This window comes from Scyliorhinus canicula, chromosome 6 (genome assembly GCF_902713615.1).
Source record: "Scyliorhinus canicula chromosome 6, sScyCan1.1, whole genome shotgun sequence".
Taxonomy (NCBI): Eukaryota; Metazoa; Chordata; class Chondrichthyes; order Carcharhiniformes; family Scyliorhinidae; genus Scyliorhinus; species Scyliorhinus canicula.
The window spans coordinates 106,474,392-106,502,370 of record NC_052151.1 but is presented as its reverse complement, the minus strand read 5'-3'; the positions used below and the strand labels follow the sequence as shown (position 1 = coordinate 106,502,370).

Here is a 27,979-nt window from a genome sequence, read left to right as displayed (position 1 = left end):
AAGTAAAAGAAAGGCAATACAGTTCCAAATCAGGGTGGTGTAGAGCTTGGAGGGGATGTTCCCATGCATTGGTTGCCTTATCTTTCTAGGTGGAAGAGGTCACTTGTTTGGAAACTGCTGTTGAAGTAATCTTGGCGAGTTGCTGCAGTAGATCTTCTCCATGGTACACACTGTGCTGCTATGTGCTGGAGTGAATGTTTAAGGAGTGAATGTTTAAGATGTGGATGGGTGCAGATCAAGAGGGCTGTTTTGTCCTAAATGGCGTTGAGCTTCTTGAGTGTTGCTGGAGCTGCACTCATCCAGGCAAGTAGATAGTGTTCCATCACACTCCTGACTTGTGCCTTGTAGATGGTGGACAGGCTTTTGGGAGTCAGGACGTGAATTGCCCACTGCAAGATTCCCAGCCTCTGACCTGCTCTTGTAGTTATAATATTTGATTGGCTCGTCCGGTTCAAGTTCTGGTCAATAGTAGCTCACTGTTTCTTGATGATGGGGAATTCAGCAATGTTAATGCCATTGAATGTTGAGGTTAAATTCCGTCTTGTTGGGGATAGTCATTGCCAGCCGCATGTGTGTTACAGATGTTACTTGACACTTATCAGCCCAAGCCTAAATGTTGTCCACGTCTTGCTGCAAATGAATATGAATGACTTCAGTATATGAGAAGTCACAAATTATATTGTATATTGTACAATCATCAACAAACATCTCCACTTCTGACCTTGTGATGGAGGGAAGGTCATTGATGAAGCAGGTGCAGATGGTTGGGCCTAGGACACTACCCTGAGGAACTCTTGCAGTGATGCCCCAAGACTGAGATGATTGACCTCCAACAACCATCTTCCTTTGTGCTTGGTATGATGCCAAGCATTGAGGTTTTCCCCCTGATTCCCATTGACTTCAATTCTGCTAGGTCTCCTTGGTGCTACTCCTTGTCAGGAGCAGCTTTGATGTCAGAGGCAGTCACTCTCACCTCACATCTTGAGTTCAGCTCTTTTGTCCATATTTGGACCAAGACTGCAACGAGGTCTGGAGCAAGGTGACCCTTACAGAACCCTAGTCTCCCGATTTCACCTGTAATTGCTGTGCTGATTGACTCATCCAAAGATTTGAATAAAATGAAATAGCAGGTTTGCCAATTGTCAGGGCGCAGGATTCAAATGATGAAACAAAAGTTTCTGTTGATTATTTATCGTGGATCCCTCAAAACCAACTTGTAAAATCCCAATTGTGAATCTTTGATCTCTGCTGTTCAGCTCGGTTACTCTCCTGTAACATTGCCTGAATCTATTTCTGCTTCTGCTCTGCTGCTGAAACCCTCAGATTAACCTGCAAAATTCGATGCCTGTATCCTAACTTGCATTAAATGTTATAACTGATGATTCCTGTAGTTGCTGATCTCCATTAGCTCCTGGTTAAGCAATTTCTCAGTTTGAAAATTCTGATACTTATTTACAAATATCACTCTTGTTCTTGTCCCATCTAATTTCAGTAACCTTCTCAATCTTACAATCCCCAAATTTGACATCCTCTTTCTATCTTTTTTGATATCCTAGTTCTGGGGTCTTTCATGCTCCCTGATTTTAATTGTTCCACCATTGGCTGTGCCTTTTTTTTTTAGTTGCTGAGATCTTCAGCTTGGGAATTTTCTCCCTTTTCCTCTCTGCTGTATTTCTCATTTCTCCTCAAAATATATTTATTTGATCATGCTTTTGGTCATTTGCCTCAATATCACTATATTTGGCTCAGTAACAGATTTTGTTTGAGGGCACTGCTGTGAAGCACTTTGGGATGCTTTACTATATTAAAGGACCAATATAAATGCCAAACCATTCTCAGTAAAGAAATTTCACCTGAATTCTGTTGTAAAAATTGTGCTAATATGTAATTATGCAGTATTTCTTGCAAACTTTGTGGATAGACTGATTGCATAATAAATTGCATTGATGTAACAAAAGTCTGAAAATACTGGAGTTTGCATTATTTGTGATGTTATTGTTATTTGAAGGTAGAGCTATGAAAAGACAGTGCAAAAAATGCACACAATTTGGTACAAGTTGGATCTTGTTTTTTTCTGCTTCCTTCCCTGTTGTGTCTGTTGTTGCTTCCATGTTCAAATACTTCAAATCGTTGACTTCCAGCCTGTGCTTTACTGAATGCCTAATGATTTATTCTTGCCCTTGTTCAGTTATCACTGCCAACCATTTATCTGCCAGCTGTGCTTCTCAATTGCAGCTGGATAGTTTGTGAGCTGCATACCAAGCACCCTTTGGTTGTGTTCATAAGGCTGGCATTGGGGATACCATTGTTGATCTCAGGAGACAAGTTTTGTGAATTGTTCTGTTTTGGCTGATGTACCTGCTAACTAGTGTTGGTGCGTGATTTTGTCAGGTATGGGGATTAAGCAAACAATCAAGTGTTATAAAGAACAAAAGAACAAAGAAAATTACAGCACAGGAACAGGCCCTTCGGCCCTCCCAGCCTGCGTCGATCCAGATCCTTTATCTAAACCTGTCGTATTTTGCCTATTATGTATGATAAAAGTTGCCTAATCCAAATCAGTTGATAAATGGTGGAAGAAATATTTCTGTATTAGAAAAATGAATACCCAACATATTAATAATGCCAACTGTTAACCTACCACTATCTGGCATGTCATAAACTTCCATACATATTTTCACCCTATGCCTTTAGAAATGGTGAAAATTTGCACTTGGAGTGGCGGGTGGGATTAAACGGATAGGTGATGAAGTGACAATATTACAAATGAATAGAGTAGTGTTTGTATTTACATTGTTTCTCTGAAAACATTTCTGTCACTGATAATTGAACCTGTTTTAGCTCTGCTGCAAATAAATATGCTTGAATAATAAATTATATAGATGCCTTCAAATTATCCTATTCATGTCATTTGGTGCAAGACATTTTGGCTACTTAAGCTTCCAATGAGATGGTGTTGCTCTGAGCACAATATTTTCCAAAAATTGAGACCTTGGAGTTGAGTTTCTGTGTTTACAGTAGTAATCTCAGCACTGGCACAATCCAGATGAAATTGGCTGAATCAGCACAAAAGATTGGGGAATTTTAAACCTAGGATACACACAAAACCACTTGCTTGAACCTTCTGCACACTCAATCAGGCTCTGTCCACAAGCGCAGTGAATTTTTAAATTCTGCATTGCGATGGTTCCGAAAGGTTCTTCAGATTGTGTTCATTTTCTTTGGTGCATCGCACATTTTTAATTTGCATGTATCAAAAAGTATTTCATTTACTGAGGAATTGACTAATGTGTACCAGTTAAACTATTAAATGATTTGGTGTAGGTTGTTTAATGTAATTTTCAACCTGGTTACTGACAAGTGAAGGACTGGGCACCCTCAAACATGTTTGTTTCTTGATAAACCCCTTTTGAGCTGTACTAATACAATTATACGATAAACATAAATACATCAAGAAATGTAATGGAAGAGAAAGAAAATAAACAATAGTATTCCATTCTGGTTTCTGATTGCACTAGTTTACAGAGATTTTGTTTCTTAATTATGCACATCAACTAGAACGGAACTGTAACATAACTAGTGCATTACAGCTGCAATTTTCCGATTACACCTAAAGCGAGATCTTGAGCTCCTTAGATTTAAAATTATTGCTGCTGGGGCTTCTGTGAAACAATGGGTGTGTGAAATTAGAACATTGAAAAATGAACAGCAGTGTAATCATGTATTGTTCAATCCTGGCTTAAGTCTGGGGAAAATATTTTAAGCTAGGGTAAAATAACAGTAAATGAAGATCTGTCACTGATGACGGTATTGGTTGAACTACTTGGAATGATGAAAACTGCTGTGCAAAATATGCATTGTACAATTGAACTACATTGGTTTAAATGCGCCAAATACCCAGGCATGATGCTGTAATATACCAAGTGGAATATGTCAGTAAACATTGCCTAAATTGATAACAGTACAATCCACTTTTAGAAAAAATAAAGAGCTGAGAGTTTCCTGGAAATCGTACTTCTCTAACTCTAATTATTGAAATGTATATGTTTTGGTTTTATTAGTTCTAATGCACAACTTTGTATCTCTTTTTAGAATTGGTTGGACCCTTCAAAGGAAATAAAGAAACAAATTCGAAGTAAGTGTACTGTTGTTTAAACCGTAGTATGTCTAGGACCATCGACATATGTGCTATGAATCTTTTTGTTGCGCATAACCCTAATGTATTGAATCTTTTAACAAGTATAATCCGAGAAAGAAACAACTGGCAGTATCAGAAGTTTGAGTTAATTTAGGAGGGCCAGCAGGATTATGGGCAGATCGTGCTTGACTGGTCTAAGTGAATCTTTTGACAGAGTAGCAGCCTTGTGTTGCCCTATTATGTATTTTCTTTTATTCCCTTTTCTTCCCATGTACTTAATGATCTGTTGAGCTCGTAGAAACATACTTTTCACTGTACCTCGGTACACATGACAATAAACAAATCCAATCCAAACCAAGTTTGATGAGGGGAAATCACAGATGTTTGTATGGACTTTAAGAAAACAATTGACAAGGTATCACAAAAGACTGGTTTGCAAAATCGAAGCTCATGGAATAGCGGTCAGCGGCACCTGGGCTATGGGGAAAATGTGCGGGAGTGGGACCAGGTCACTTTAACTTCCAGAAAGCTGGCATGCCGGGCTGAATGACTTATTTCTGTGCTATAACCATTCTGTTATTCTAATGATAAAAAACTGGCTTAAGGACAGAAAATAGCAAGTTGTGTAGTTGGTTGTTTTTCAGACTGGAGGATGTTGAATGGTGACGTTCCCAAGGGTCTGTGCAAGGACCACTGCTTTTTAAATATATTATATTTATTGAGGTTTTACATTTTAACAAACAATGCAAAAAAAACCACAGTAATAGTGCAGCACAGCAAGAAAAATTGAAGGCTCAGTGCGAGAACAGCAGTGCAACTGGATCAATACAATCATTAGACACAGCTTTATTCATCAGCCCCACCAGAGGATAAGCCAAAAAGCCCCACCAGAGAAGAAGGAAGAACAGGATAAAGCTTTGAATACATGATAAAATGGTGCAGACCTTCCCATGCAATGATTGCTCATAATTACCAGAGTACAAGATAAATGTTTTGCATCTTGTACAACTCCAGCAGCGCCAGAGGCACCAACGACACCCTGCCACCACCTTCCCTCGAAAATCAGACCCATTTGTACCCCTGCAGGATTGAATCGCAGATTCTTTATAGCCACCAATTTTTAAAAAGAAAGTTGCGAGAATCCCAATTCTAAAAGGGTGTTTTTTATTGTGTGGTATGTATATATACCACACAACACAATGTGACCCCAGTCTCGGGGCCAGTACAGAACCAACATCAATCATTCCATGCAATTATACAGAGAAGACCAGCAGCTATATAGTTGGATTAGGATCAGCGCTGTCACTGAAGAGAAGGAGGAAAAACCTCGAGGGTGAAACATCTGAGTTGATCTGGGAACAATCACATCAATTGAGGATTAACTGAGCCCACCTCAGCATGTGTTACCAGTCACTTCCTCAAAACACCGATCTCAAGGAAAAATCAGAAGGAACCCAGTGCTCCCCAGGATACATAATCTGCCCAGGCCGTTGACAAAGATAAGACACGGATTCTTAAATTCGAAACAACAAGCTAAATCAAAATCCGAGATGGTTAGCTCTAACTGGCGGATTATCCTCAATCTCAGTGAGGACTTAACTAACCCCTTCACCCAACTCCACACCAACCATCCACCCATCACCCTGCCGTGGCTCCACATCTTAACGATCAATAAGATAAGGGGTGTCCAAAATACAGTCCCTTCCCAAGACTGGAAGGATAACTTCACATTAAAAAAAAGAGTAAAACTGCACAGACCACATACTATATCATCGACTTGATATGGTTTTTGCTTGAACAGGATAACGGGTAACTTTTGCCCTCATGCTCACACCTTTCATATCCTTACAAGAGAAAAGCCAACAACAAATAATCAACGGCATAATCCAAAAGGACTAATGTCAAAAATTATTGAAGAATTGCAGGATAAAACCATCTATGTTGCTTGAAAAGGCCAAAGCCATTGGAGGATTATTGAACACTTCTAAGGATATCTCGAGGATTCCAATGAACGAAGCGCCTTCACTTAACAGGGTAATGTAAGGCCACCGGTTGGGGAAGCCTAACTAACCACAGGCCTCGAAGTTCAGATACGTCGTGTTCTGATATGCCCAGCCTCCCAATGAGGATTGCTAAAGCATAGCAGCCAATCTTCAAACTCAGTCGGGAACTCGCCTCTCACTTCCCTCCAGAAAATCGACAACCCTTGCCTCCCAAACCCGTCAGGATATGCAATGCCTGATCTCAATGAACTGAAGGTGGGTCCTTACCAGGGAAAGTGCTCTGTCAAATGCACGGATTCTCTCCTACACCTCCACCATTCTGTCAAGGAGACTTCACGGTTCCTCCAGATGAGCACCAAAGGCTTCTAACACGGAGCTGGGATCAACATCCCGATGTCCATATCCCCGCCGAAGCGTAGACCCACTCATCAACAACAGCACCACTGCTAGCTGGGCCCCACCCCAGCACTCGGACTGCCTCAATCACACAATGATTCTTTATGATTTAACTCTGCTCCTTATCGCAAAACTCCAATAAGGCTCATCCATTGACACATTACCAAGAATATGTCCGAAAATTGACAATTCTGAAATGTGCACATTTCACGTAAAGGGTTAAAAGAAGAGCAGAGCTTACGAAAAGTCAGCTGCTCCCGCACTCGCATCTAGTGACCTCTTGACCTCTGCTTTTTTATATAACTTAAATATTGGAATTCCGAGTAAAATCTCAATGTTACCAATATTGGAGGTGTGGCGAACTGTGTTGATGATATCACACAAATGCACCTGAAACAGATTAGCAAAATGGACAGAAGTGGCAGATGAAATTTAATATTGTAAAATGTGAAGATGCATTTTGGCAGAAGGGAGAGAGTGGGGTAATATACACTTAATGGCACAAACCTGAAGAGTGTACAGGGACTGAGGGGCTTGGGGATTCATGTGCTTAGATCTTTGAAAACAGCAGGATATTGAGAGTAATAAGCAAAGCATATGGAATTTTGAGCTTCGTAAATCGAGGTATTGAGTACAAAACCGAGGAAGTTATGCAGGACCTTTACAGCTCTGGTTAGGCCACAACTGGAGTACTTTGTTCTGTTCAGGTCACCAGAATTTAGGAAGAATGTGAAGATCTTTAAGAGAGTGCAGAGGAGATTTACCAAAATTATTCCAGAGCTGAGGGTCTTTAGCTGCAAGGTAAGGTTGGCGAGGGGATGTACTGAGAAGTCGCACATCAGGTGGCTATCCTCCCACAAACCTGAAAAATAGGGTCTTCTCACCAGAAATTGCCTTATACACCAAGGAAAAACATCCCCACACCTCCACCAACAACACAAAGAGAGGAAAATGCCAAATAGCAGCCATTCCAGAGGCCATGTGGAAACCAGGAGCGGGAAAAGCCAAGACAAAGCCTGGATCGAGCCAGCTGATGCACAAGGTAGTGAAACTCTGGCCTTCCCAGAGCGAGACAGACTGACCCCCCCCCCCCCCCCCCCCCCCGGCATAAGAAGCCCCCCCACACTGGGGGTGGGGGGGTGGGTGAAGGATGTTTCTCTCAAGAGAATTGAGAACATTGTGAAGGAACAAAATCAGTTATCCAAGCTACGGTCAAAGGTGTGGTTGCGGAAGCTCTGGCGATCGTGCAGGTGGCCCTGGACAAGGTGGAGAGACGACTGTAAGCCCAAGAAAATACGATTAAAGATCTGGAAAAAGCCACAACAGACCAGGGCGACCAGATTGAAGACCCAAGAGAACCGGTCGGGAGTCAAAACCTACGGATCGTGGGCCTGCCGGAGAGGATTGAAGGTAGGAACCCCCAGGACTATGTTGACCAAATGCTGGGCAACCTGGTGGAAAACCACCTGAAACGACAGCTTCACCCAAAGCCGGGGAATAGCCGAGGGCGATAATCGTCCGATAAATACCCCGGTACCAGGACCGGGAACAAATCCTGCGCTGGGCAAGACAAACTAAGAACTGTAACTGGGAACGTCCCCAGATTCTGATCTACCAGGACATTGGGGCTGACCTAGCCAATGGCCGGGCAGAATAGGGCAAAGGCCGCGCTGCACAAAAACAGCGTAAAGTTTGCGATGCTGTGTTCAGCCAAGCTCTGGGTCACATTCCAAGGCAAGGAGCACTTTTTCACATCCCCTGCAGATTCAAAGAACAGACTAGCGAAGTGGCAGCAGTGACAGCGATGAAGAGCTCATAGGAAGAGACTTTTAATTTTATTTTTTAGTTCTAATTTCTGAATTGCCAACTGAGAACCAACATGTTGATCACTTTGCGTGGGATTGTAAAGAGGGAGCAAGGGCATTAGGCTGGCTACAACAGGCCACATGTGGTGACTTGGAACAAAATGGTGCCGCAAGCAACCACTTTGGAAGGTCATGGAACCAGCTGCGACAGCACTTCATGCTAACCAAAATGTCTGACCAGGCCCCATCTGCAACAACCAAAGTTCACACCAGCAACAATAGCCGCCACCTTCAAAAGATGGAGACGGGGGTGTGGGGGGGGGGGGGGGGGGGGGGGGGGGGGGCACTGACAGTTAGGGACTTCTCCACTGACAACAGACTGAAGACGCTTGAGATACTGACAGAAAGGTTCCAGCTGATGGTGGGGAATGAACTCGGGTACTTGCAGATCAAAACTTCTAACATAGGGAAACGAGGACGTACCCACGACCACCACAACAATCACTGCTGGAGGACCTACTGGATGCGGACATTCTAGGGAAAGATAACTGTGGCAACATGTATGGGCGACTACTAGGGAGATCTAACACTCAACTGGATGAGATGAGGGAGAAGTGGGAGGAGGACTTTGGATTTGAAATAAGGTGGAGATACTGGAGCAAAGCACTTCACAGGGTCAACTCCATCTTCACATGCGCAAGGCTAAGCCTTGCAGCTAATAGTGGTACACAAAGCCCACTTAACCAGAACCCGAATGGGCAACTTCTTCCTGGAGGTGGAAGAGAAATGCCAACGGTGCCAAGGAGGCCCAGCGAACCACGCCCACATTTTCTGGTCTTGCCCCAGACTTGCCAGGTTCTGGACAGCCTTCTCCGAGGCAATGTCCAAGGTGGTGAGGGTGGAGCCATGCCCAAGATGGCAGTCTTTGGGATCTCAGAACAGCGAGATCTCTTCATGGGGAGGAGGGCCGACACCCTTGACTTTGCCTCCCTAATTGTCCGCTAGAGAATCCTGCTCGGCTGTTGGTCAGCAGCACCACCCAAAGCTGCAGATTGGCTGTCTGACCTATCGTAATTTCTCCAAATAGAAAAAATAAAATTTGCCATCCGAGGGTCGGAAGCAGGCTTCTCCAAAACGTGGGAGCCATTCACTCGGTTGTTTTAAGACCTGATTATGCTCGCATTCAGAGTATCGTCTTGCATCTTTGACTTTGTCCTTATATATATGTTTCTTGAACCTACCTGTTCATTCACCTGAGGAAGCAGCAGTGCTCTGAAAGCTAGTGATTTGAAACAAACGTGTTGGACTTTAACCTGGTGTTGTAAGACTTCTTACCAAGATAATGAAAGGTTTAGATTAGGGGAAGAAGGAAAAGCCACTCCCCTTAGTCTTTGGCACAAGGTCGGGGCTGATACAGATTTAAGGTTTTGGGCAAGAGATGTAGTGGGAATGTGACGAGAAACCTTTCTTTACACAGTAAGTGGTAATCTCTTGGAATTTACTCCCCTCAAGGGTGGTGTGGTGGAGATGATCAAAGATTTCAGAAGGAAATTTCATGGGCACTTGGAAATAAACTTGCAGCGCTCCAGTGATCAAATAGAGGGATGGGACTGACTGGATTGCTGTACAGAAAACTGGCACAGAATCCGGATCCTACAGTGCAGATGGAGGCCATTTGTCCCGTGGATTGAATGGGGCTCTCCTGTGCTGTGATGACTTTATGGTCCTGATTTTCCGCATATCTTGACACAATTTGTATTTCATTGCAGGTTGTCCATGGCAGTTTTCCTTTAATGTAAAATTCTATCCTCCTGATCCATCACAGTTAACTGAAGACATCACAAGGTATAAATGCTTTAAATTAAGTGAGCTAATTTTTCTGAAAATATTTTCAAGAGCGAGTCTTGTCAAGTATCAATTTATGCAGTGAGTCTTGTCAAGTATCAATTTATGCTTCAACTTAAAAAAAGAATATCATGTGGTATACTATATAAAATGTGATTTGTATGCATTGAGACAACATACTTTGGAACTTTTCCCTTCCTAACAGAAGCGTGGGTGTACTGTACCAAATGGGCTCCAGCGATTCAAGAAAGTGGCTCACCACAACCTTCTCAAGGGCAACGAGGGATGGGCAATAGCTAGCGACGCCCACATCCCGTGAAACATTTTAGAAGCTACACTAACTGGAAAATAAATGCTGTAGTTTGTTGAACTAAATATGGAAAAATATTAAATACGTAGGAGGTCTGTAAAAAGCAAAGACAAGTTAATATTTCTCTAAAACTAGAACTGAAAATATGCTTTTACTTGTCCTCTTTATAGATGCTGATTCAAGACCTATTGGGTATTTACAGCATTTTTGATTAAGTTCAGATTTGCAATTCTGTTTTCTTTTGTGTGGATTGAAAAGTTGAGTTTCATGTGGGAGAGAATTGTGACTATTCCTGGACTAGCATACTGACTAGGTGTGAAATCATTTATGCAGCTCTGTGAAGACCTGGAATTCTAGCGTTCAAATAATCTCTCCTAGAATCTTGGTTGGGAATTGTAGAAAAAGTGGCCTAACAGAAATGTGGGGTGAGCTGAGGAAAAATTAGAGAAGGTTTGAGGATTACAATCTTAAGAAAGGAGGTGACTATAGAGACCATAATCAAAGTATTTAATTATTAATTGATATTCCCAAGGTAATTGCAGACTCCTGCTTCAGGTAATGCTAGTAAAGTGGAAACTCGGGAGCATGAATTGGTATCTGTGGAGTGTAATTTCAGAATGGACGCAGGAAAAAAATATTTTATTGTGCAAACAAAGCGATAAATGTTTTAAATACTCTGAATTTGAAATGTAGTTAGATGGGTTTTTTCTAAATGATAGGGTTGCGCTTTGGCCAAATAGATATTTTTCATCTGACTTTTTTGGGTTCTGGAGTTTGTGTTTATGGAAAAAAGTTTCCATTGCATTCACTTTGTTGAACCCTGTCCACTGAAAATGCAAATTTGCTTGGCATCTGTGCAGCATCAGAATTGATTTCACTGAGCAAGTACAATATATTTAATACAAACCTATGCTCCAGAATGAGCGGTAGAGACTTGGAGACTCAATGTGGGGAAAAAAAGTACCGTTGTAATTTTTGGAAAGCATAGGTTTTCAAACTGGGATCCACAAGGCAGTCCCAAAATCTTTAGCTTTATGTCCACATGTCCAGCATGTTTTATACTGCATACAGTGTGCTGAGAGTTTTAATTTCTTTTGTGTTTGTTGATAGGCAAATTGTTTATGTTGCTGTGCTTTTTCGAAGATAGCACTGTCTTCTATTGTTTGGTAGTCACCCAGAAACACAAGTTTATGTCATTGATAATGCAGAAATTAAACTTGATGAAATTTAATTGATGTCAAAGCAGTGAATTGGAAGGGGATAAAATGCGTAAACCTTTTCTCTTTTTATTGAGTAATTTTGTCGTTGAAACGGGTCTGGCAAAATAGTTCAGACCAAAAATACGTGTTTGACCGTTTTTGGTCATTAACAGAACAAAAACATTCATAATGGTTTAATATTCATGTTGAATGGCAAGTTTGAAATCCTGAAAATTAGGCTCACTTCAAAATTTGGTAATTTGTGAAGGATCCTTCCTGTTTATTTCCTTATTTCCCCTTTATTTTTGTAATTACATTTTTGATCAATGGATGATGTATGGAAAAGTGTCTTTAAGGCTGCCTGCATCTTTAATTCAGGCAGAAGAAAGATGTGGGGCGAAATTCTCCGCTCCCGTGCGGCATCGGGAAGGTCGTCATGAACTTGGCCGAGTTTCACGACGGCTCTACAGGGCCCCGTTCCCGAACGATTCTGGCCCCGGAAATGGGCTAGGAGCGGGGCTGCGGGAAACACGGGAATGACGGCAAAAGCCCGCGACCCCCGAATGACGCCCGATTGACGCCGCTCCGCGTCGTAAAAGGGCGCGAGCGACACAAAACAAGTTAGGGCCTGAAAATGACGGAGCCACGGAGGGCCGCCCCGAGGTTCGGGGAGACTGACCTCGAGACCCTCCTCGATGAGGTGGAGCAATTGAGGGACATCATCTGCCCTAGAAGAGTGCATCGCCACCCTGCCAGCGTTGTGTGACGGGCCTGGCGTGAGGTGGGCACGGCAGTGTGTGCTGTGGGGCAGACCCCTCGGTCTGGGGAGCAGTGCCGGAAGAAGCTCCACGACCTCACCAGGGCAAGTGCCAAGAGGGTGCCCCCGGGTCACAAAAACTCTTCCCCCCCCCCCCCCCCCCCCCCCCCAATGTCCCTCATTGGGGGGGGGGTGGCCTGAGTGAGTGGAGGGTGGTTAACAAAGTTGTCACAGACGCACATGAGCGGTGCGACTCCCTGGAGAGATGCCATGGTTTAGCTGCAACTTTCCCCCCAACCTGTGCCAATATCTGAACGCCCTGATGTTCCCTGCCGAATTGTGATGATCTATCCATGCTGCGCCCCCCCCCCCCCCCAAACAGGACAAGACTGCTCAGAACAACCGGGAGCGGAACAAGACTGGAGGGGGTTCACCCATTATGCACCCCTGACAGTCTTTGAAGAGAGGGCACTAGACCTTGGTGGGGGACCTGGCACCCGGGAGGTCGCGCAATGCGAGGTTGGAGGTGCAGAACCAAGTGAGACAACCCTGCATGACAACAACACCCCCCCCCCCCCCCCCAGCCCATCCTCTGTCCCCTCACACTCTACCCATTGGACCCCCCATCCTCTGTCCCCTCGCACTCTACCCACTGGACCCCCCATCCTCTCTCCCCTCACACTGGACCATACCACGCCCGGCCGAGCATGTCTAACTAACCCCGTATTATTCTGTTCCCAAGGGCGTGGTGACGAACGTCCAAGGCCGTCTTCTGCCACACACAGCCGAACATCCGCCACCACCACCGCACCCAGAGCCGCACGCCAGAGGGTGGCAGGAGGTCAGCCAGGAGTGCCATCCTCCCAACCCAGGACCCTCGAGCAGGACGCACGAAGGATGGCGACACACTCAACAGAGTCACCTGAGGGAGAACCAGACTTCGGCTGCGTGCAGCCTGCGCTCGAATATGACTGGGACGAGGACTCTGCTGGTTTTATGACTGATGAATACCTGGAGCTTGCGGCACTGCTATCTCCCACACCATCCACCATCCCAGAGACACTCACCTCAGTTGGGCAATTAAGTGATGAGGCTCCTGGGTCACGGTCTGGTGTGCACCACACAGCTGAGCCGATATAGCAGGTGAAGGCCGGAGCAGCCGAGGGGCTGGACGGTCAGAGGACAGCCCAGGCCCAGCATTCAGCTGGCTCCCAGACGTTTCCCGGGTTCCTGGATTTACTCGACCCACGTGGACAGCCGATGCATTTCGAAACCCAGGGACACAATGATGGGATGAGGGCCGTCTTCCAGCAGCTGCAGACGCAATTAGAGAAGTCAAACCACGTCCAGGAGCAGGGAGTGGTGCCGCTCATGGTAGCCACTCAGGCCAACACCGCACGGGTGGCGTCCGCGGTCGAGGCAATGGGTGAAACGGTTTCGGCCATGGGTCAGGTTCTGCAAGGCGTTGGGCTTCATGTGCACGTGTCATCCTCGGCCCTGGACAGGGCTGCCCTCTCACAGGCAGCAATGCGCCAGAGCCAAAATGACATTGCCGGCACACTACGGGCCCTGGCCCAGTCTCAGCAGGTCATGGCACAGTCCCAGCAGGCCATGGCACAGTCCCAGCAGTCAGTCGCGCAGAGCATCGACCGCCTGACGCACGTGCTGGATGGCGTCGCGCACTCACAGGTTGAGGTTGCACAGTCCCTGGCGGGAATGTCTGACTCCCTGGACTCCGTCTCTGCGAACGTTTGGACCCTGGCGTACCGTTGCAGGCCTCCAGGACTGGCAGCGCAAGGTGTCGGTGGGGCGACTGGGCACCTCCCCGCTCGCACCTCCGTCCCACAGTGAGTCCCGGGGGCCACCGGGCTCCCCGAGGGAGGAGGTGGTTCTGGGGCCCATCCCATTAACTCCATCACGGGATGTCCCTGAACGCTCAGCCTCCCCCCGTCCCATCCCTGGTGCATCGGGTGGGCAGTGGGCAGAGCAGGGTGGCACCACGTCATCCGAAACGCCCGCGGAACAGCCTGGCCCATCAAGACCGGGTAGCCCCAGGAAACGAGTGCCTGCAGGGAGACATGTCGCAGGGTGTGATTCTCAGCAGTCCGCCTCCACTCCTGCTGTATCATCTGGGGATTCACTTAGACGTAGTGCTAGGGTCCATAAGACAATGAAGAGGGACACAGAGTAAGTTGGCGCGGGCGAAGGGCACAGTTTAGTTGTAGGGGCTAGGGCATCTGTACATAATATTCACCATTAAACTCACTGTTGCACCTAACTTGTGAGTGTGATTTTTCTGTTGACACTGGGATCGTGATGGTGACCGAGTGTCGCTGGGGTTGACGAGCGGTGAAACTTCGGTGCCGGGTGTGTAGTCCCCCCCCACCCCCTCCCACAGCTACCCCACGCGGGCACGTGATGGAGTGTCCCTGACGAACTCAGCGACCACCGAGATGGATGGTTCAGCTATTGCCATGAGTCAGACTTTGTCTAACGATTCTGAGCTCATCGCAGAGCGGGCTGTCATCATTCAACATGGCACTGATCACACCCACTGACACATCCATCAATATCGTGCCATACCATTGTGCCTCAGTGGTAAGGGTGATGTCAACGTGGAGCAGTGTACGGGGGGTGGAAGTTGTGTGCTGACCGTCTGCACGACTGGCGATGCAAGTGGTAGTGTTGGTGTTCAGCGGTGCCGTCGCGTGCAACGCGTGAATCTTGCTGCCAGCAAGGCGTCGCTGGCCTGCTGTCCTCGCCGGTGCCGTCGTGCAGCCTCCTGGACATCACCAGCACCCGGGTTGTGTCTGCGTGCTTCGCCCGACGCACCATCAACCTCCTCCTCCCCCTCCTCCTCCGTCTCCGTGCTGGCACCACTGCCAGTGGCTTCTGCCTCCGACTCCTCCACCAGGGCATCTCCCCTCTGCATCGCGATGTTGTGCAGTGCGCAGCAGACCACAACAATGCGAGCGACCCTGTCGAGCTGGTGCTGCAGGGCTCCTCCAGAGCGGTCCAGGCACCTGAATCGCATTTTTAGCAGACCGAAGCAGCGCTCCACCACACCCCTGGTTGCTGCATGGTCCTCATTGTAAAGGGTCTCCACGTTGGTCCGAGGCCTCCGTGTAGGCGTCATCAGCCAAGACCTCAGTGGATAACCCCTGTAGCCCAGCAACCAGCCCCTCAGCTGGGGGGGGGGGGCCGTCCCTCAAACATATCAGGGATGAATGACTGCGCAAGAATGTACGCATCATGCACACTGCCAGGGAACCTTGCGCACACGTGCATAATCTTCATGTGGGGGTCGAATACCACCTGGCTATTCATGGAGTATGTCCCCCTCCTGTTTGTGAACACTTCCCTGTTGCCTGCAGGCGGGCGCATGGGGACGTGAACACAATCAATGAGCCCCTGGACCATCGGTATCCCGGCCACGTTGGCAAATGCACGAGTTCGTGCGTCTTGACTTGCTCGGTCCTCGGGAAAGGTGATGTAGCGGTCGGTGATGGCAAACAGGACGTCGGTCACATCCCGGATGCACCTGTGCACCGATGACTGCGAGATCCCGGATAGGTCCCCGCTCGGAGACTGGAAGGAGCCGGTTGCATAGAAGTTAAGTGCCACCGTCACCTTGACTGCAAACGGGATCGCGTGTCCTCCTCCCGTTCCACGTGGGGCGAGGTGCGCCACGTGGTGACAGATATGTGTCACCGTCTCTCTGCTCAACCGGAGTCTCCTCCTGCAGGTGATGTCCGGCATTGTCTCGAAAGAGATCCGGGCACAGTACACCCTAGGCCTCGGTCATCGCCTGTGGCGCCCTGGCTCCACCATCAATGCCTCCTACTCCTTCCCCCCCCCATGCTGCTCAACGACTGGCCACTCCGCGGCCATTCCCTCTGCTGCTGCAGCTGCCCCTGCATCCACTGTGGGATGTGGCTGTGGACGCTGCTGGATGTCCAACTGCAGTGCAGCGGGCTACTGGGGCCCAACAACTGCGGTGAACATCGCCATTCGGTTTGAATACATTTTGCTCACCTGCAGAAGGGTGGTTGGGGGCAGAGAAATTACATGTTAGACGGAGGTATTCGACACCGCGGCAGCTGCCTGCCACGGGATACCTGTGTGTCCTGGTGGCCTGGTCGCGCTGCTGACACACGGCCAGCCTAACCCCTGGTCACTTTCTGCGTCCAACGGGCAGTTAGCAACACGTCGTCCTCACCGGTGCGTCAGTGGGCTGTGGCCATCAGCCACAGAGCAACCAGCGGCCGTATCCTCGTCACCGTCCTGCCATAGCAGGGCGGCTGAGATGTTGCATCCGGGGGTGGACGACCCACTCCACTCCACTCACTCCCTCTCTCTACCCCCCCCCCACTTCTCCCTCCCCCCCACTTCTCCCTCCCCCCCCACTTCTCCCTCCCCCCCCACTTCTCCCTCCCCCCCCCCACTTCTCCCTCCCCCCCCCACTTCTCCCTCTCCCCCCACTTCTCCCTCTTCCCCCCACTTCTCCCTCTTCCCCCCCCCCCCCACTACTCGCTCTTCTCCCGCCCCCCCAACTACTCGCTCTCCACCCTCCTCCACTTCTCCCTCTCCCCCCCCCCCTCTCTCTCTCTTTCCCCCCACCCCCACTGGTCGCTGCGTTCTTGGGGATGCCTTCCCCAGTTTGCCGAGACTCTGGGACGGTCCGCTCACCTCCTTGTCAGCCAGCACGACTGGCTGGCGACTTTAAAAAGCAGGTGTGAACGGCGACGCCGTGACCTTGCGTCACGACATCGGGACTTCGGCCCATCCGGGCCGAAGCATAGCGGGGGTGCCGGAGATTCACCTTTTTGGCTGCATCGGGCGAATCTCCGTGGTTTTGCGTGCGAAACATAATTTCAAAAATTTGGCCGGTTGGGAGAATAGCGGGAGTGTGTCGGACCGGCGTCGCGGGAAAAAACGGCGCGGCACGCTATTCTCCCAACCGGCGTGACATCGGAGAATCGCGCCCGTGGGCTGTGTCTTTAATTCAAGCAGAGGATTTCAGCAGCAGGAGAGACCACTGTGCAATTCTGCGCTGGTTCAAACCGGAGCTGACGGAGATTGGCTGGTACTTGGTTTGATTGATTTGGATGGTGGCCAATAAATTAGCCCAAAAGACTGTGCTTAGCCCGGTAACAGGTGGTGATTGGAAGTAGTCCACTGGGAGAATTTTCAGAGTCCCGAAGTTCCAGTTTGATTTCAATTTTGAGTCCGGCAACCTGATGGAGAGATCTAACTAATTGTCTCCAAAAAGGATCCAACTAATTCTCTCCAGAAAACCTCTGTGATGGCTGTCCTCTGCAGCCAGTCTGGGTGATGTTCTCTTGAGACTGCAGAGGCCTGAAGTCAAACCACAAACTGAAAGCTGGGCTTGATGTGAATTGAAGTGTCTTTACAAAAGATAAAGGTCTAAATGCGAATCACAAGTTGAATTCCCAGTTTCATGAGCAATAACCTCCGCGCCGAAATCATGCTTGGCGCGGAGGCGGAGAATGGGGCGTCAGAATGCGATTGGGTCCGACGCCGGGATGCGACCGGAGAATTGGTGACAGTCGCACGTGCGGTCGACATGGCGTCGGTCGCGGACCATTGAAAGAGGCCCCGCGGCAATTCTTCGCGGCCGAGTTCCCGGCAGCATGGTTCACGTATGGATCCACCCAGCGGGAGCTCGGCTTCGCGGCTGCAGCGGGCGTCCTGGTGGGGTGCGGGGGGCCAGGCCTGCGATCGGGGGCCACCGATCGGCGGGCGCTCACGTTCTTGGGGGGGGTGGGGGTTACCTTCTTCCGCACTGGCACGCTGTATGGGTCTGCCATGTCACATGGGACCGGCACGGAAGCGGCCGCTGCGCGTATGTGCGGACTCGCGGCCGATAGTGCCGGCCTGCGCATCTGCAGCCGGAGCTGCATGGAGCACCCCAACGTTGTGCTGGCCCCCTGTGGACCACGAATCGCTGGGCCAAAGGGCCCGTTGACGCCGGCGTGAAACACTTCAGTGTTTATGCCAGCGTCAGCACTTAGCCACTGTTTTGAAGAATCCTGTCTCTCCAGAAAGCCTGCTGTCTGTGAGCACTACATTTTCTAAACTACAGGGGCCCTGAATGAATGACTACACAGAAGACCATTACTGGCTGCAAACCAGAGACTGTAACCTGCCACCTTGCTATGAAGAAAGTGTGCTGAAGAAACTCTATCCGAAGCAAAGACTCTAATCTTTTAACTTTCATCCCTATTATTTCCCCCTCCCGTGTTTGTCTGACTTGTGTGGGTGGAGGGTGGGACAGTTAAAGTGGGTAGTAGGTAACTGTTAACTGCATATTTTGTTATAGTTCTTGTTATAAATAAACAGTAATTGTGCTTCACCGTACAAACCTGGTGCCGGGCAGCCAAGGTCCAAAGACTTGGGACATTTTTCGAAGAATTATTGGTTAATTCACTTGTGTTGCGACTCTGGGACGAAGAGGCTGGAATTGACCAATCACTTGCCCAGGGTGTTGTAACATTTGTCCCATTGAAGAAAAAGAGCTATTCTTAAGTGTGGCTCTTTTAGTGTAATAGTTTGGTAACCCTACTTAGATTATTCAGCAACACTATAATAAAATCATTATTGTGAGAATTAGTTTGTATAATATGAAAGAGGGCATCCTGTTTCTCTGCTGAACTCACCCCTCTTGTACTGTCTGCTGCAGATATTACCTATGCCTTCAACTTCGCCAAGATATCGTTTGTGGTCGTCTGCCATGCTCTTTCGTAACTCATGCCCTTCTTGGTTCTTGCACCTTGCAAGCGGAACTTGGGGACTATGATGCAGATGAACACAAAGCAGGTTATGTCTCAGACTTGCAGTTTGCTCCAAGTCAGACAAAGGAATTGGAAGAAAAAGTCTGTGAACTGCATAAAACACACAGGTAGAAGTTAATGTCATTTTTTTCATTTCATGTGCATCTATTTGCTGAGTATTGTGAAGTAACTAAGTACTTGTGGGGATCATGAAGACAGGAGCATGGAAGTGAAGACAGACTATTTGACTGAAACATAAGATTGGTCTATTATCTGAATAATAAAATACTCTTAATCGCATCATACTGCAGGATCAACTAATTGTTAAAAATGCTCTCATTTTGGTTGTCAGTGTTTTCTTTTGATTTTGAGCAGCCAGTTGACACGCAGCAAAGCCCCATAAATAACAATGAGATGAATGACCAGATAATCCGTTTTGGTGATTTTGTTTGAGCAATACCATTTTTGGAAATATTTCCTTGTTAGTTTTTGCATCCAACTGAACAGGCAGACTGTTTACCATTTCATTTGAAAGGTGGTCTTCCTGGCAACTCCCTCAGTTCTACAATAAAAAGCTGGGCTGGATTAAGTGCTGGACTGGTGGACAGTCTCCTTGATCCAGTAGCACGAGTGCAACTACTAAGCCAAAAGCACAGTTTTGTATGCAAAGCCCTGCATTTCCCAGCAAATCAATGATAGTTTGGCAAGTGAGCAGGAGTACCATCATTTATTGTATGCTGCACTTTCAACTGTCGTATATGTGCTGTGTTTTGTACCACAGGATAACGTGCTTCTTGGTCTCCTGATTCCTGTTGGTGACTTTTCAGATTGCACACAGACACTGGGTATTCAGCTTAACTAGCTTGCACTGGTGTTTATATTCCACATGAGTCTCCTTCCATTTAATCTATCTCATGCCAGCCTTTCAGCATATCCTTCCATTCCTTTTTTGACATTCTCTAATTTCCTTTTCTTAAATAGATTTGGAGTACTCAATTATATTTTTTTCCAATTAAAGGATAATTTTGCGTGGCCAATCCACCTAGCCTGCACATCTTTGAATTGTGGGCGCCAGACCCACGCAAACACGGGGAGAATGTGCAAACTCCACAGTGACCTGGGCTAGGATCAAACCCGGATTCCCAGCACAGTGAGGCAGCAGTGCTAACCACTGCGCCAACGTGCCACTCTACACTAGTTTCCTTTTGAAATCATCTAAGCTATTTGCCTGTTTCATGTAGTAGTGCAATCCACATTCTGAACATCAAATGAAGAATTTCTCTTTATTTCCTTGTTGAATTTATTAGTAACTGTCTTTTATTCATGGCCCTTAGTTTTAGATCCTCTGATCTGTGGGCAGCACGGTATCATAGTGGCTAGCACTGTGGCTTCACATTACCAGGGTCCCAGGTTCGATTCCCTGCTGGATCACTGTCTGTGCGGATTCTCCCAGTGTCTGTGTGGGTTTCCTCCGGGTGCTCGGGTTTCCTCCCACAGTCCAAAGACGTGCAGGTTAGGTGGATTGGCCATGCTACATTGCCATTTGGTGTTCAAAAAGGTGAGGAGGGGTTATTGGGTTAGGAGGATAGGGTGGAAGTGAGGGCTTAAGTGGGTCGGTGCAGACTTGTCATGTGAGAGTACCTTTAAGAAATGAATGTTTAAGCAATATACCTTTAAGAAAATAGTGCTGATGTGTGTTATGTATGCTGGTTTTCTTTTTGCTCTGTTTACGGGTGGGTTTGTCTGTTGGGTATGGTTGTGGGGTAGGTGGGGAGTGTTGGGGGTTTGTGTTCTATATGTTCTCTTCTGTACGGGGCTGGGGATTGAGGGGAAACTGGATTTTGGGGAACTGCGTCAGTAGGGTGGGGTGTGGCAGTGTGAAAGCGCGGGCTTTCCTCTGGTCTCCCGCGCTGCGGGGCAGGGGGGTGGAGCTTGCGATGGGGGAAGGGCCTCTACGGGTCTTTTTTCCCGCGCTGCAGTAATGCCAAGGAGGTGTGGCAAGAGGGGGATGACCCCAAGCCGGGAGGGGATAGGTTTTGGCGGGAGCTGCCGGGGTCAGCAGAAGTCAGCTGACTCACGGAAGTACCATGGAGGGTGCGTCGCGGCTAGGAGGGGTCCTAGCCTGGGGGGGGGGGAGGGGGGGGGGGGGGATACCGGGTTGCTGCTGGAACGACTAGGAAGGAGCCGATGAGGGCCGGGGGGGAAGAGGAGAGGCGCTATCGCCATGGGGAACGGGTCGAGCGGGGTGTGCTGGCCTGGGGCGAACATCTGCCAAGCTATGGCTAGTCGGCAGGGGAGGGGGGCAGGTTGCCCTCTGATCCGGCTGATTACCTGGAACGTGAGGGGGCTGAACGGGCCGGTTAAGAGAACCAGGGTGGTCTCCCATCTAAGGGGGTTGAAGGCGGACGTGGCTATGCTCCAGGAGACCCACCTGAAGGTGGCGGACCAGGTCCGTCTGAGGAAGGGGTGGGTGGGGCAGGTTTATCATTCAGGATTGGACGCAAAGAACCGGGGGTGGCGATTCTAGTGGGGAAGAGGGTGGCGTTTGTGGCGGCTGAGGTGGTGTCGGACAAGGAGGGCAGATATATTATGGTGAAGGGTAGGCTGCAGGGAGAGAAGGTGGTGCTGGTGAACGTATATGCCCCGAATTGGGATGATGCTGGCTTCATGAGGCGCTTGTTGGGCCGCATCCCGGACCTGGAGGCAGGGGGCCTGATCATGGGGGGAGATTTTAACACAGTGCTGGATCCCACACTGGACCGGTCCAATTCAAGGACGGGTAGGAGACCGGCGGCGGCTAAAGTGCTGAGGGGATACATGGACCAGATGGGAGGGGTGGATCCCTGGAGGTTTGGGAGACCGAGAGCGCGGGAGTATTCCTTTTTCTCTCACGTCCATAGGGTTTATTCCCGGATAGACTTTTTTGTCCTGAGCAGGGGGTTGATCCCGAGGGTGCAGGATGCCGAGTATTCGGCCATAGCGATTTCGGACCATGCCCCGCACTGGATTGATCTGGAGATGGGGGAGGCACGGGACCAGCGCCCGCTCTGGCGCCTGGATGTGGGGATGCTGGCGGAGGAGGAGGTGTGTAAGAGGGTTCGGAGAAGCATTGAGGGGTATCTGGATACCAATGATACGGGGGAGGTGCAGGGGGGATGGTCTGGGAGGCTCTGAAAGCAGTGATCCGGGGGGAGCTGATCTCCATCCGGGCCCACAGGGAAAGGAGGGAGAGGAAGGAGAGGGAGAGACTGGTGGGAGAGCTTCTGGAGGTGGACAGGAGATATGCGGAGGCACCGGAGGAAGGGTTGCTGGGAGAACGGCGCAGGTTGCAGGCCAATTTTGACTTGTTGACCACCAGAAAGGCGGAGACACAGTGGAGGAGGGCGCAGGGCGCGGTATATGAGTATGGAGAGAAGGCGAGCAGGATGTTGGCGCATCAGCTCCGTAGGCGAGATGCGGCTAGGGAAATTGGGGGAGTGAAGGATGGGGGTGGAAATGTAGTGCAGAAGGGGACAGAAGTAAACGGGGTCTTTAGGGACTTTTACGAGGGATTGTACCGATCGGAACCTCCGAGGGGGAGAGAGGGGATGGAGAGCTTCATGAACAGGCTATGTTTCCCAAGGGTTCAAGAGAGGCTGGTTGAGGGGCTGGGGGCGCCGATAGAGTTGGAGGAGCTAGTCAGGGGGATCGGGCAAATGCAGTCAGGTAAGGCCCCGGGGCTGGACGGGTTCCCGGCAGAATTTTACAAAAAATATGCGGACCTGGTGGGTCCCCTGCTGGTGCGAACTTTCAATGAGGCGTGGGAGGGGGGGGGCTTTGCCCCCGACGATGTCGCGGGCACTGATCTCTTTGATCCTAAAACGGGATAAGGACCCCTTGCAGTGCGGATCATATAGGCCTATTTCACTCCTTAACGTAGACGCTAAGTTGCTGGCGAAGATCCTGGCTACCAGGATAGAGGATTGTGTGCCAGAGGTAATTCATGAAGATCAGACAGGGTTTGTCAAGGGGCGGCAGCTCAACACGAATGTGCGGAGACTGCTCAATGTTATCATGATGCCGGCAGTGGAGGGGGAGGCGGAGATAGTGGTGGCGCTGGATGCAGAGAAGGCGTTTGATAGAGTTGAGTGGGGGTACCTGTGGGAGGTGCTGGAGAGGTTTGGATTTGGGGAGGGATTCATCAAATGGGTGAGGCTGCTTTACGCGGCGCCGATGGCGAGTGTAGTCACAAATGGAAGGAGATCGGAGTATTTTAGGCTTTATCGTGGGACCAGGCAGGGGTGTCCCCTGTCCCCCCTGCTCTTTGCACTGGCGATTGAACCGCTGGCCATGGCGTTGAGGGAGTCAGGGAAGTGGAGGGGTCTGGTGCGGGGGGGGGGGGGGGGGGGGGGGGGGGGGGAGCACCGGGTATCGCTGTATGCGGACGACCTGCTGTTATATGTGGCGGACCCAGAGGGGGGAATGCCGGGGGTGATGGAACTGTTAGCGGAATTTGGGGGCTTCTCGGGCTATAAGTTGAACTTAGGAAAGAGCAAGGTATTTGTAGTGCACCCGGGAGATCAGGAGGAGGGAATTGGGAGGCTCCCCTTCAGGAGGGCAGTGAAGAGTTTCAGGTACCTGGGGGTGCAGGTGGCCAGGAGTTGGGGGGCTCTTCATAAGCTTAACTTCACCAGACTAGTGGAACAGATGGAGGAGGAATTTAAAAGGTGGGACATGGTGCCGCTATCGCTGGCGGGCAGAGTGCAATCCGTCAAAATGACGGTTCTCCCGAGGTTCTTGTTCCTCTTCCAGTGCTTGCCCATCTTTATCCCTAGGGCCTTTTTTAAAAGGGTGACCAGCAGCATCATGGGATTTGTTTGGGCGCATGGCACCCCGAGGGTGAAGAGGGTCTTCTTGGAGCGGAGTAGGGATGGGGGGGGCTGGCGTTGCCCAACCTCTCGGGGTACTACTGGGCGGCCAACGTGTCGATGGTGCGTAAGTGGGTGATGGAGGGGGAGGGGGCAGCATGGAAACGGATGGAGAGAGCGTCCTGTGGGGATACAAGCCTGGGGGCCCTGGTAACGGAGCCGTGGCCGCTCCCTCCCACGAGGTATACCACGAGTCCGGTGGTGGCGGCTACCCTCAAGATTTGGGGGCAGTGGAGGCGACATGGGGAGAAGTGGGGGGCTCGATGGAGGCTCCGTTAAGGGGGAACCATAGGTTCGTCCCGGGGAACATGGATGGGGGATTTCGGGGATGGTATAGAGCGGGCATTAGATAGCTGAAGGACCTGTTTATCGACGGAAGGTTTGCGAGCCTGGGGGAGTTGGAGGAGAAATTTGGGCTCCCGCCGGGAAACATGTTTAGATATCTGCAGGTAAAGGCATTTGCTAGACGGCAGGTGGAGGGATTCCCTGCGCTCCCCGCGAAGGGGGTGAGTGACAGGGTGTTCTCGGGGGTCTGGGTCGGGGAGGGGAAGATATCCGATATCTACAAGCTTATGCAGGAGAAGGAAGAGGCGTCAGTAGAGGAGCTGAAAACGAAGTGGGAGGGGGAACTGGGGAACAGATCGAAGACGGGACATGGGCTGATCCCCTGGAGAGGGTAAATTCTTCCTCCTCGTGTGCGCGGCTTAGCCTCATCCAATTCAAGGTGCTGCATAGGGCCCACATGACTGGGACGAGGATGAGTAGGTTCTTTGGGGGTGAAGATAGGTGTGCCAGATGCTCGGGGAGTCCAGCGAACCATGCCCATATGTTCTGGGCATGCCCGGCATTGGAGGAGTTCTGGAAGGGGGTGGCGAGGACGGTGTCAAGGGTGGTGGGATCCAGGGACAAGCCAGGATGGGGACTCGCGATCTTTGGCGTTGGGGTAGAGCCGGGAGTGCAGGAGGCGAAAGAGGCCGGTGTGCTGGCCTTTGCGTCCCTAGTAGCCCGGCGAAGGATTTTGCTACAGTGGAAGGACGCGAGGCCCCCAAGCGTGGAGACCTGGATCAATGACATGGCGGGCTTCATTAAGCTTGAGAAGGTTAAATTCGCCGAGAGGATCGGTGCAAGGGTTCTTTAAACGGTGGCAACCTTTCCTCGACTTTCTGGCTCAACGATAGGGTACTGGGACAGTAGCAGCAGCAACCCGGGGGGGTGGGGGTGGGGGGACGGGACGTTGATTATGTTGGCTTATTTTATTTAAATTTGATTTAGCTAATTTTAATTTATGGTTAAGTTCTCTTGTTTGGGGGGGGGGTGGGGGAATGTGATACATGTGATGTTACGGTATGGGGGGAATTGTGGGTGTTATGGGGCTGTTAGTTGCATATTACTGCTTTTTGCTATACTTGTTATATTTTCTGTAAAAAATTCCAATAAAAATTATTTAAAAAAAAACAAAAAAAAAAGAAAATAGTGCTGTCAGAGAGTGGGTGGAGCTGAGCTCAGTTCAGCCATTTTTGAGGTTAGTTCTGGTTTTTTTTAGTTTCAGTTTGAAGAAAGCTTAGGTGTGGCTGTGAGCTGCATTGCTGGTGATCTCTGCCATGAAGGACTATCTCTTAATCCTTTGGTAAAATCGGAATTGTAAAAAGGTCTCAGTATTGAATATAAATCGAATGTGCTTCTGTTTGAAGGATTTATTAAGTCTTTTGGATGTGTAAAGGAACAGTTTGCAAGATTGGGTAGTGTTGTATTATTTTCAGGGTTATCTTTGAATTAAGGGGTGTTAAGAGATCCGATGTTTATTTAAAAGGTTAATTTGAGTTCATGGAATAAACATTGTTTTGGTTTTAAAAACCACGTGCCTATAATTGTAACACTACACCTGAGGAACAAGCCATGTGCTTCAAAAGCAACAATCCATTAAAGGTGGGGGTTGGTTGAACTCCATGATACATTTTGGGGTTCTGAAAACACCTCTCCCATAACAGATTCGATAACCGAATGGCCTCCTTTTGCACTGTATGGTCCATGATGTGGAAACATTCCACAATTACTTCGTCCATCCATTCATAATTTTAGAGATTTCCATCAGGTCATCTCTAAATCTCCTCTTTTCTGCAGAAAAATAAAACAACCTGTTCAATATTTCCCAATAGCTGTAATCTCTCAATTCTGGTACCATCTTTATAAATCATTGTTCTTATCCTAGCTTCTGTAGCGCTGTAATAATATGGTGACAATCTGTACTGTATTCTGTGCTGCCTGACCAGTGTTCTATACAAATTTAAAGTAACTTCAATACTTTTGAAAAAATTATTTTACGAATGTGAAACGTAACAGTGCAACTAATTTTTCAGTATTCATTCAACCTCCACTCCAAATGAATGCTATTCCTTTGGAAAAATGTGCTCATGTATGGTATCATTACCTTCCATTATGTTGTATAGTCTGGATTATTCCCTTAGCTATGTTGCTCTGTAAGAAGCAAAATAAACTTGTTACCTTCTAAACCAGGAAAAACTTGAAATGATCTTTCATCCATTCCGTTAAATATTCAATCTCATTTTACAGTTTTCTTAATATAGAGAGGGGATTCTGCTTGAATTTTACCACTGCATTCTGAGTTGCAAATCTTGTTGCCATTCCACAGACGGTGTGTGGTGTATTGAGCTTTGATCATTTGTAAGAGTTGGAAAGTGAATGTTTGCTGGCATTTCAACCATAGAAAGTATTCCCATCCTTCATCTGATGCCTATCAGCACACTTCAAAGGGAGGAACCTAAAATGACTGTCTCCCTCTCACTAAACCATTCACCGAGACCAATCCTTGCAGCCCCATCATTTTCTCACCTCGGGGATGGAACTTTGTTTGTATGGTTTGGCAGTTTTTTGCCTTATCCAACAGAGCCATTGGAGATCTTGATTTCAATTAGGGATTAACTAGCATTACCAGCGATGCCCATAACCCCATGAAGAGATTAAAAATTATAATCCTTTGGTGGCCTTTTTGATGTTTTGAAAATGCTCACATCAGTTTCAATAACTTGAAGTGCCATAACATACAGGATTATGGACTCGCAGTTGAGTGTGATTAGGTTGGATAGCTCTTTTTCACGGCTGGCATGGACACGGTGGGCTGAATAGCTTTCTTTCCTGCCATAAATCTTCTGCTTTGATGTTTCTATCTGACCCTTATACTGCATCTTAAATGGGGAGAAATCTTCAACGGTACTTTAGAGATGTTAAGCCAAAGATTTGTTGAAGAGAATGGAGTTTGTAGAAGAGGACAAAGTCAGAGGCTCATGGTGAGAGGGTTGTAGTGCTGGAAAAGGCTATGGTGAATAACTTGGGCTAGTCCATAAAGAGATTCAAATGCAATACTGACAGAGCTTTAATTAAATTGGCAGCCAAGTCAAATGTGTTGAATTTTTCACTTTTAATTACAATTCTTGAGGATGATATAAAGATTGGACGTAACAATGTGACTAAGGTAAAAGGAAATATATCCTAAAAGTGCTATTAAAAATCGAAATTTTAAAGATTTGTATTGTTTTACCTCAATGGAAAAATTTGACACTCGTAGATTTATTACAGCACAAGACATTCAGCCCATCAAGTCAATTCTAGCACCCAATAGAACATTCCAGTCAGTACTGATTTCCTGCTCTATCCCCATAGCACTGTATGTTTATTTCCTTCAAGTGCCTATCCATTTTCCTTTTGAAATCATTGATCATCACTGGTTCCCACTCCCTCATTGCGGGCTGGTTCCAGGCCATTATCACTCAGTGTGTAAAAATAAAAGTTCTACTTTATTACAAACTA

At 48.3% G+C, this 27,979-nt stretch overlaps 1 protein-coding gene across 31 annotated transcripts in view; it reads left to right on the top strand.

Moving 5' to 3' along the window:
* The window catches only part of epb41l2 (erythrocyte membrane protein band 4.1 like 2), a 270,752-nt gene that overhangs the window by 163,960 nt on the left and 78,813 nt on the right, over nt 1-27,979 (top strand). For all 31 annotated transcript variants that reach the window (XM_038799827.1, XM_038799837.1, XM_038799828.1 and 28 more), the window contains 3 exons: nt 4,093-4,135; nt 10,112-10,187; nt 19,157-19,375. In XM_038799827.1, the coding sequence (XP_038655755.1) occupies nt 4,093-4,135; nt 10,112-10,187; nt 19,157-19,375 (338 nt within the window). The remainder of the gene's footprint in view (nt 1-4,092; nt 4,136-10,111; nt 10,188-19,156; nt 19,376-27,979) is intronic.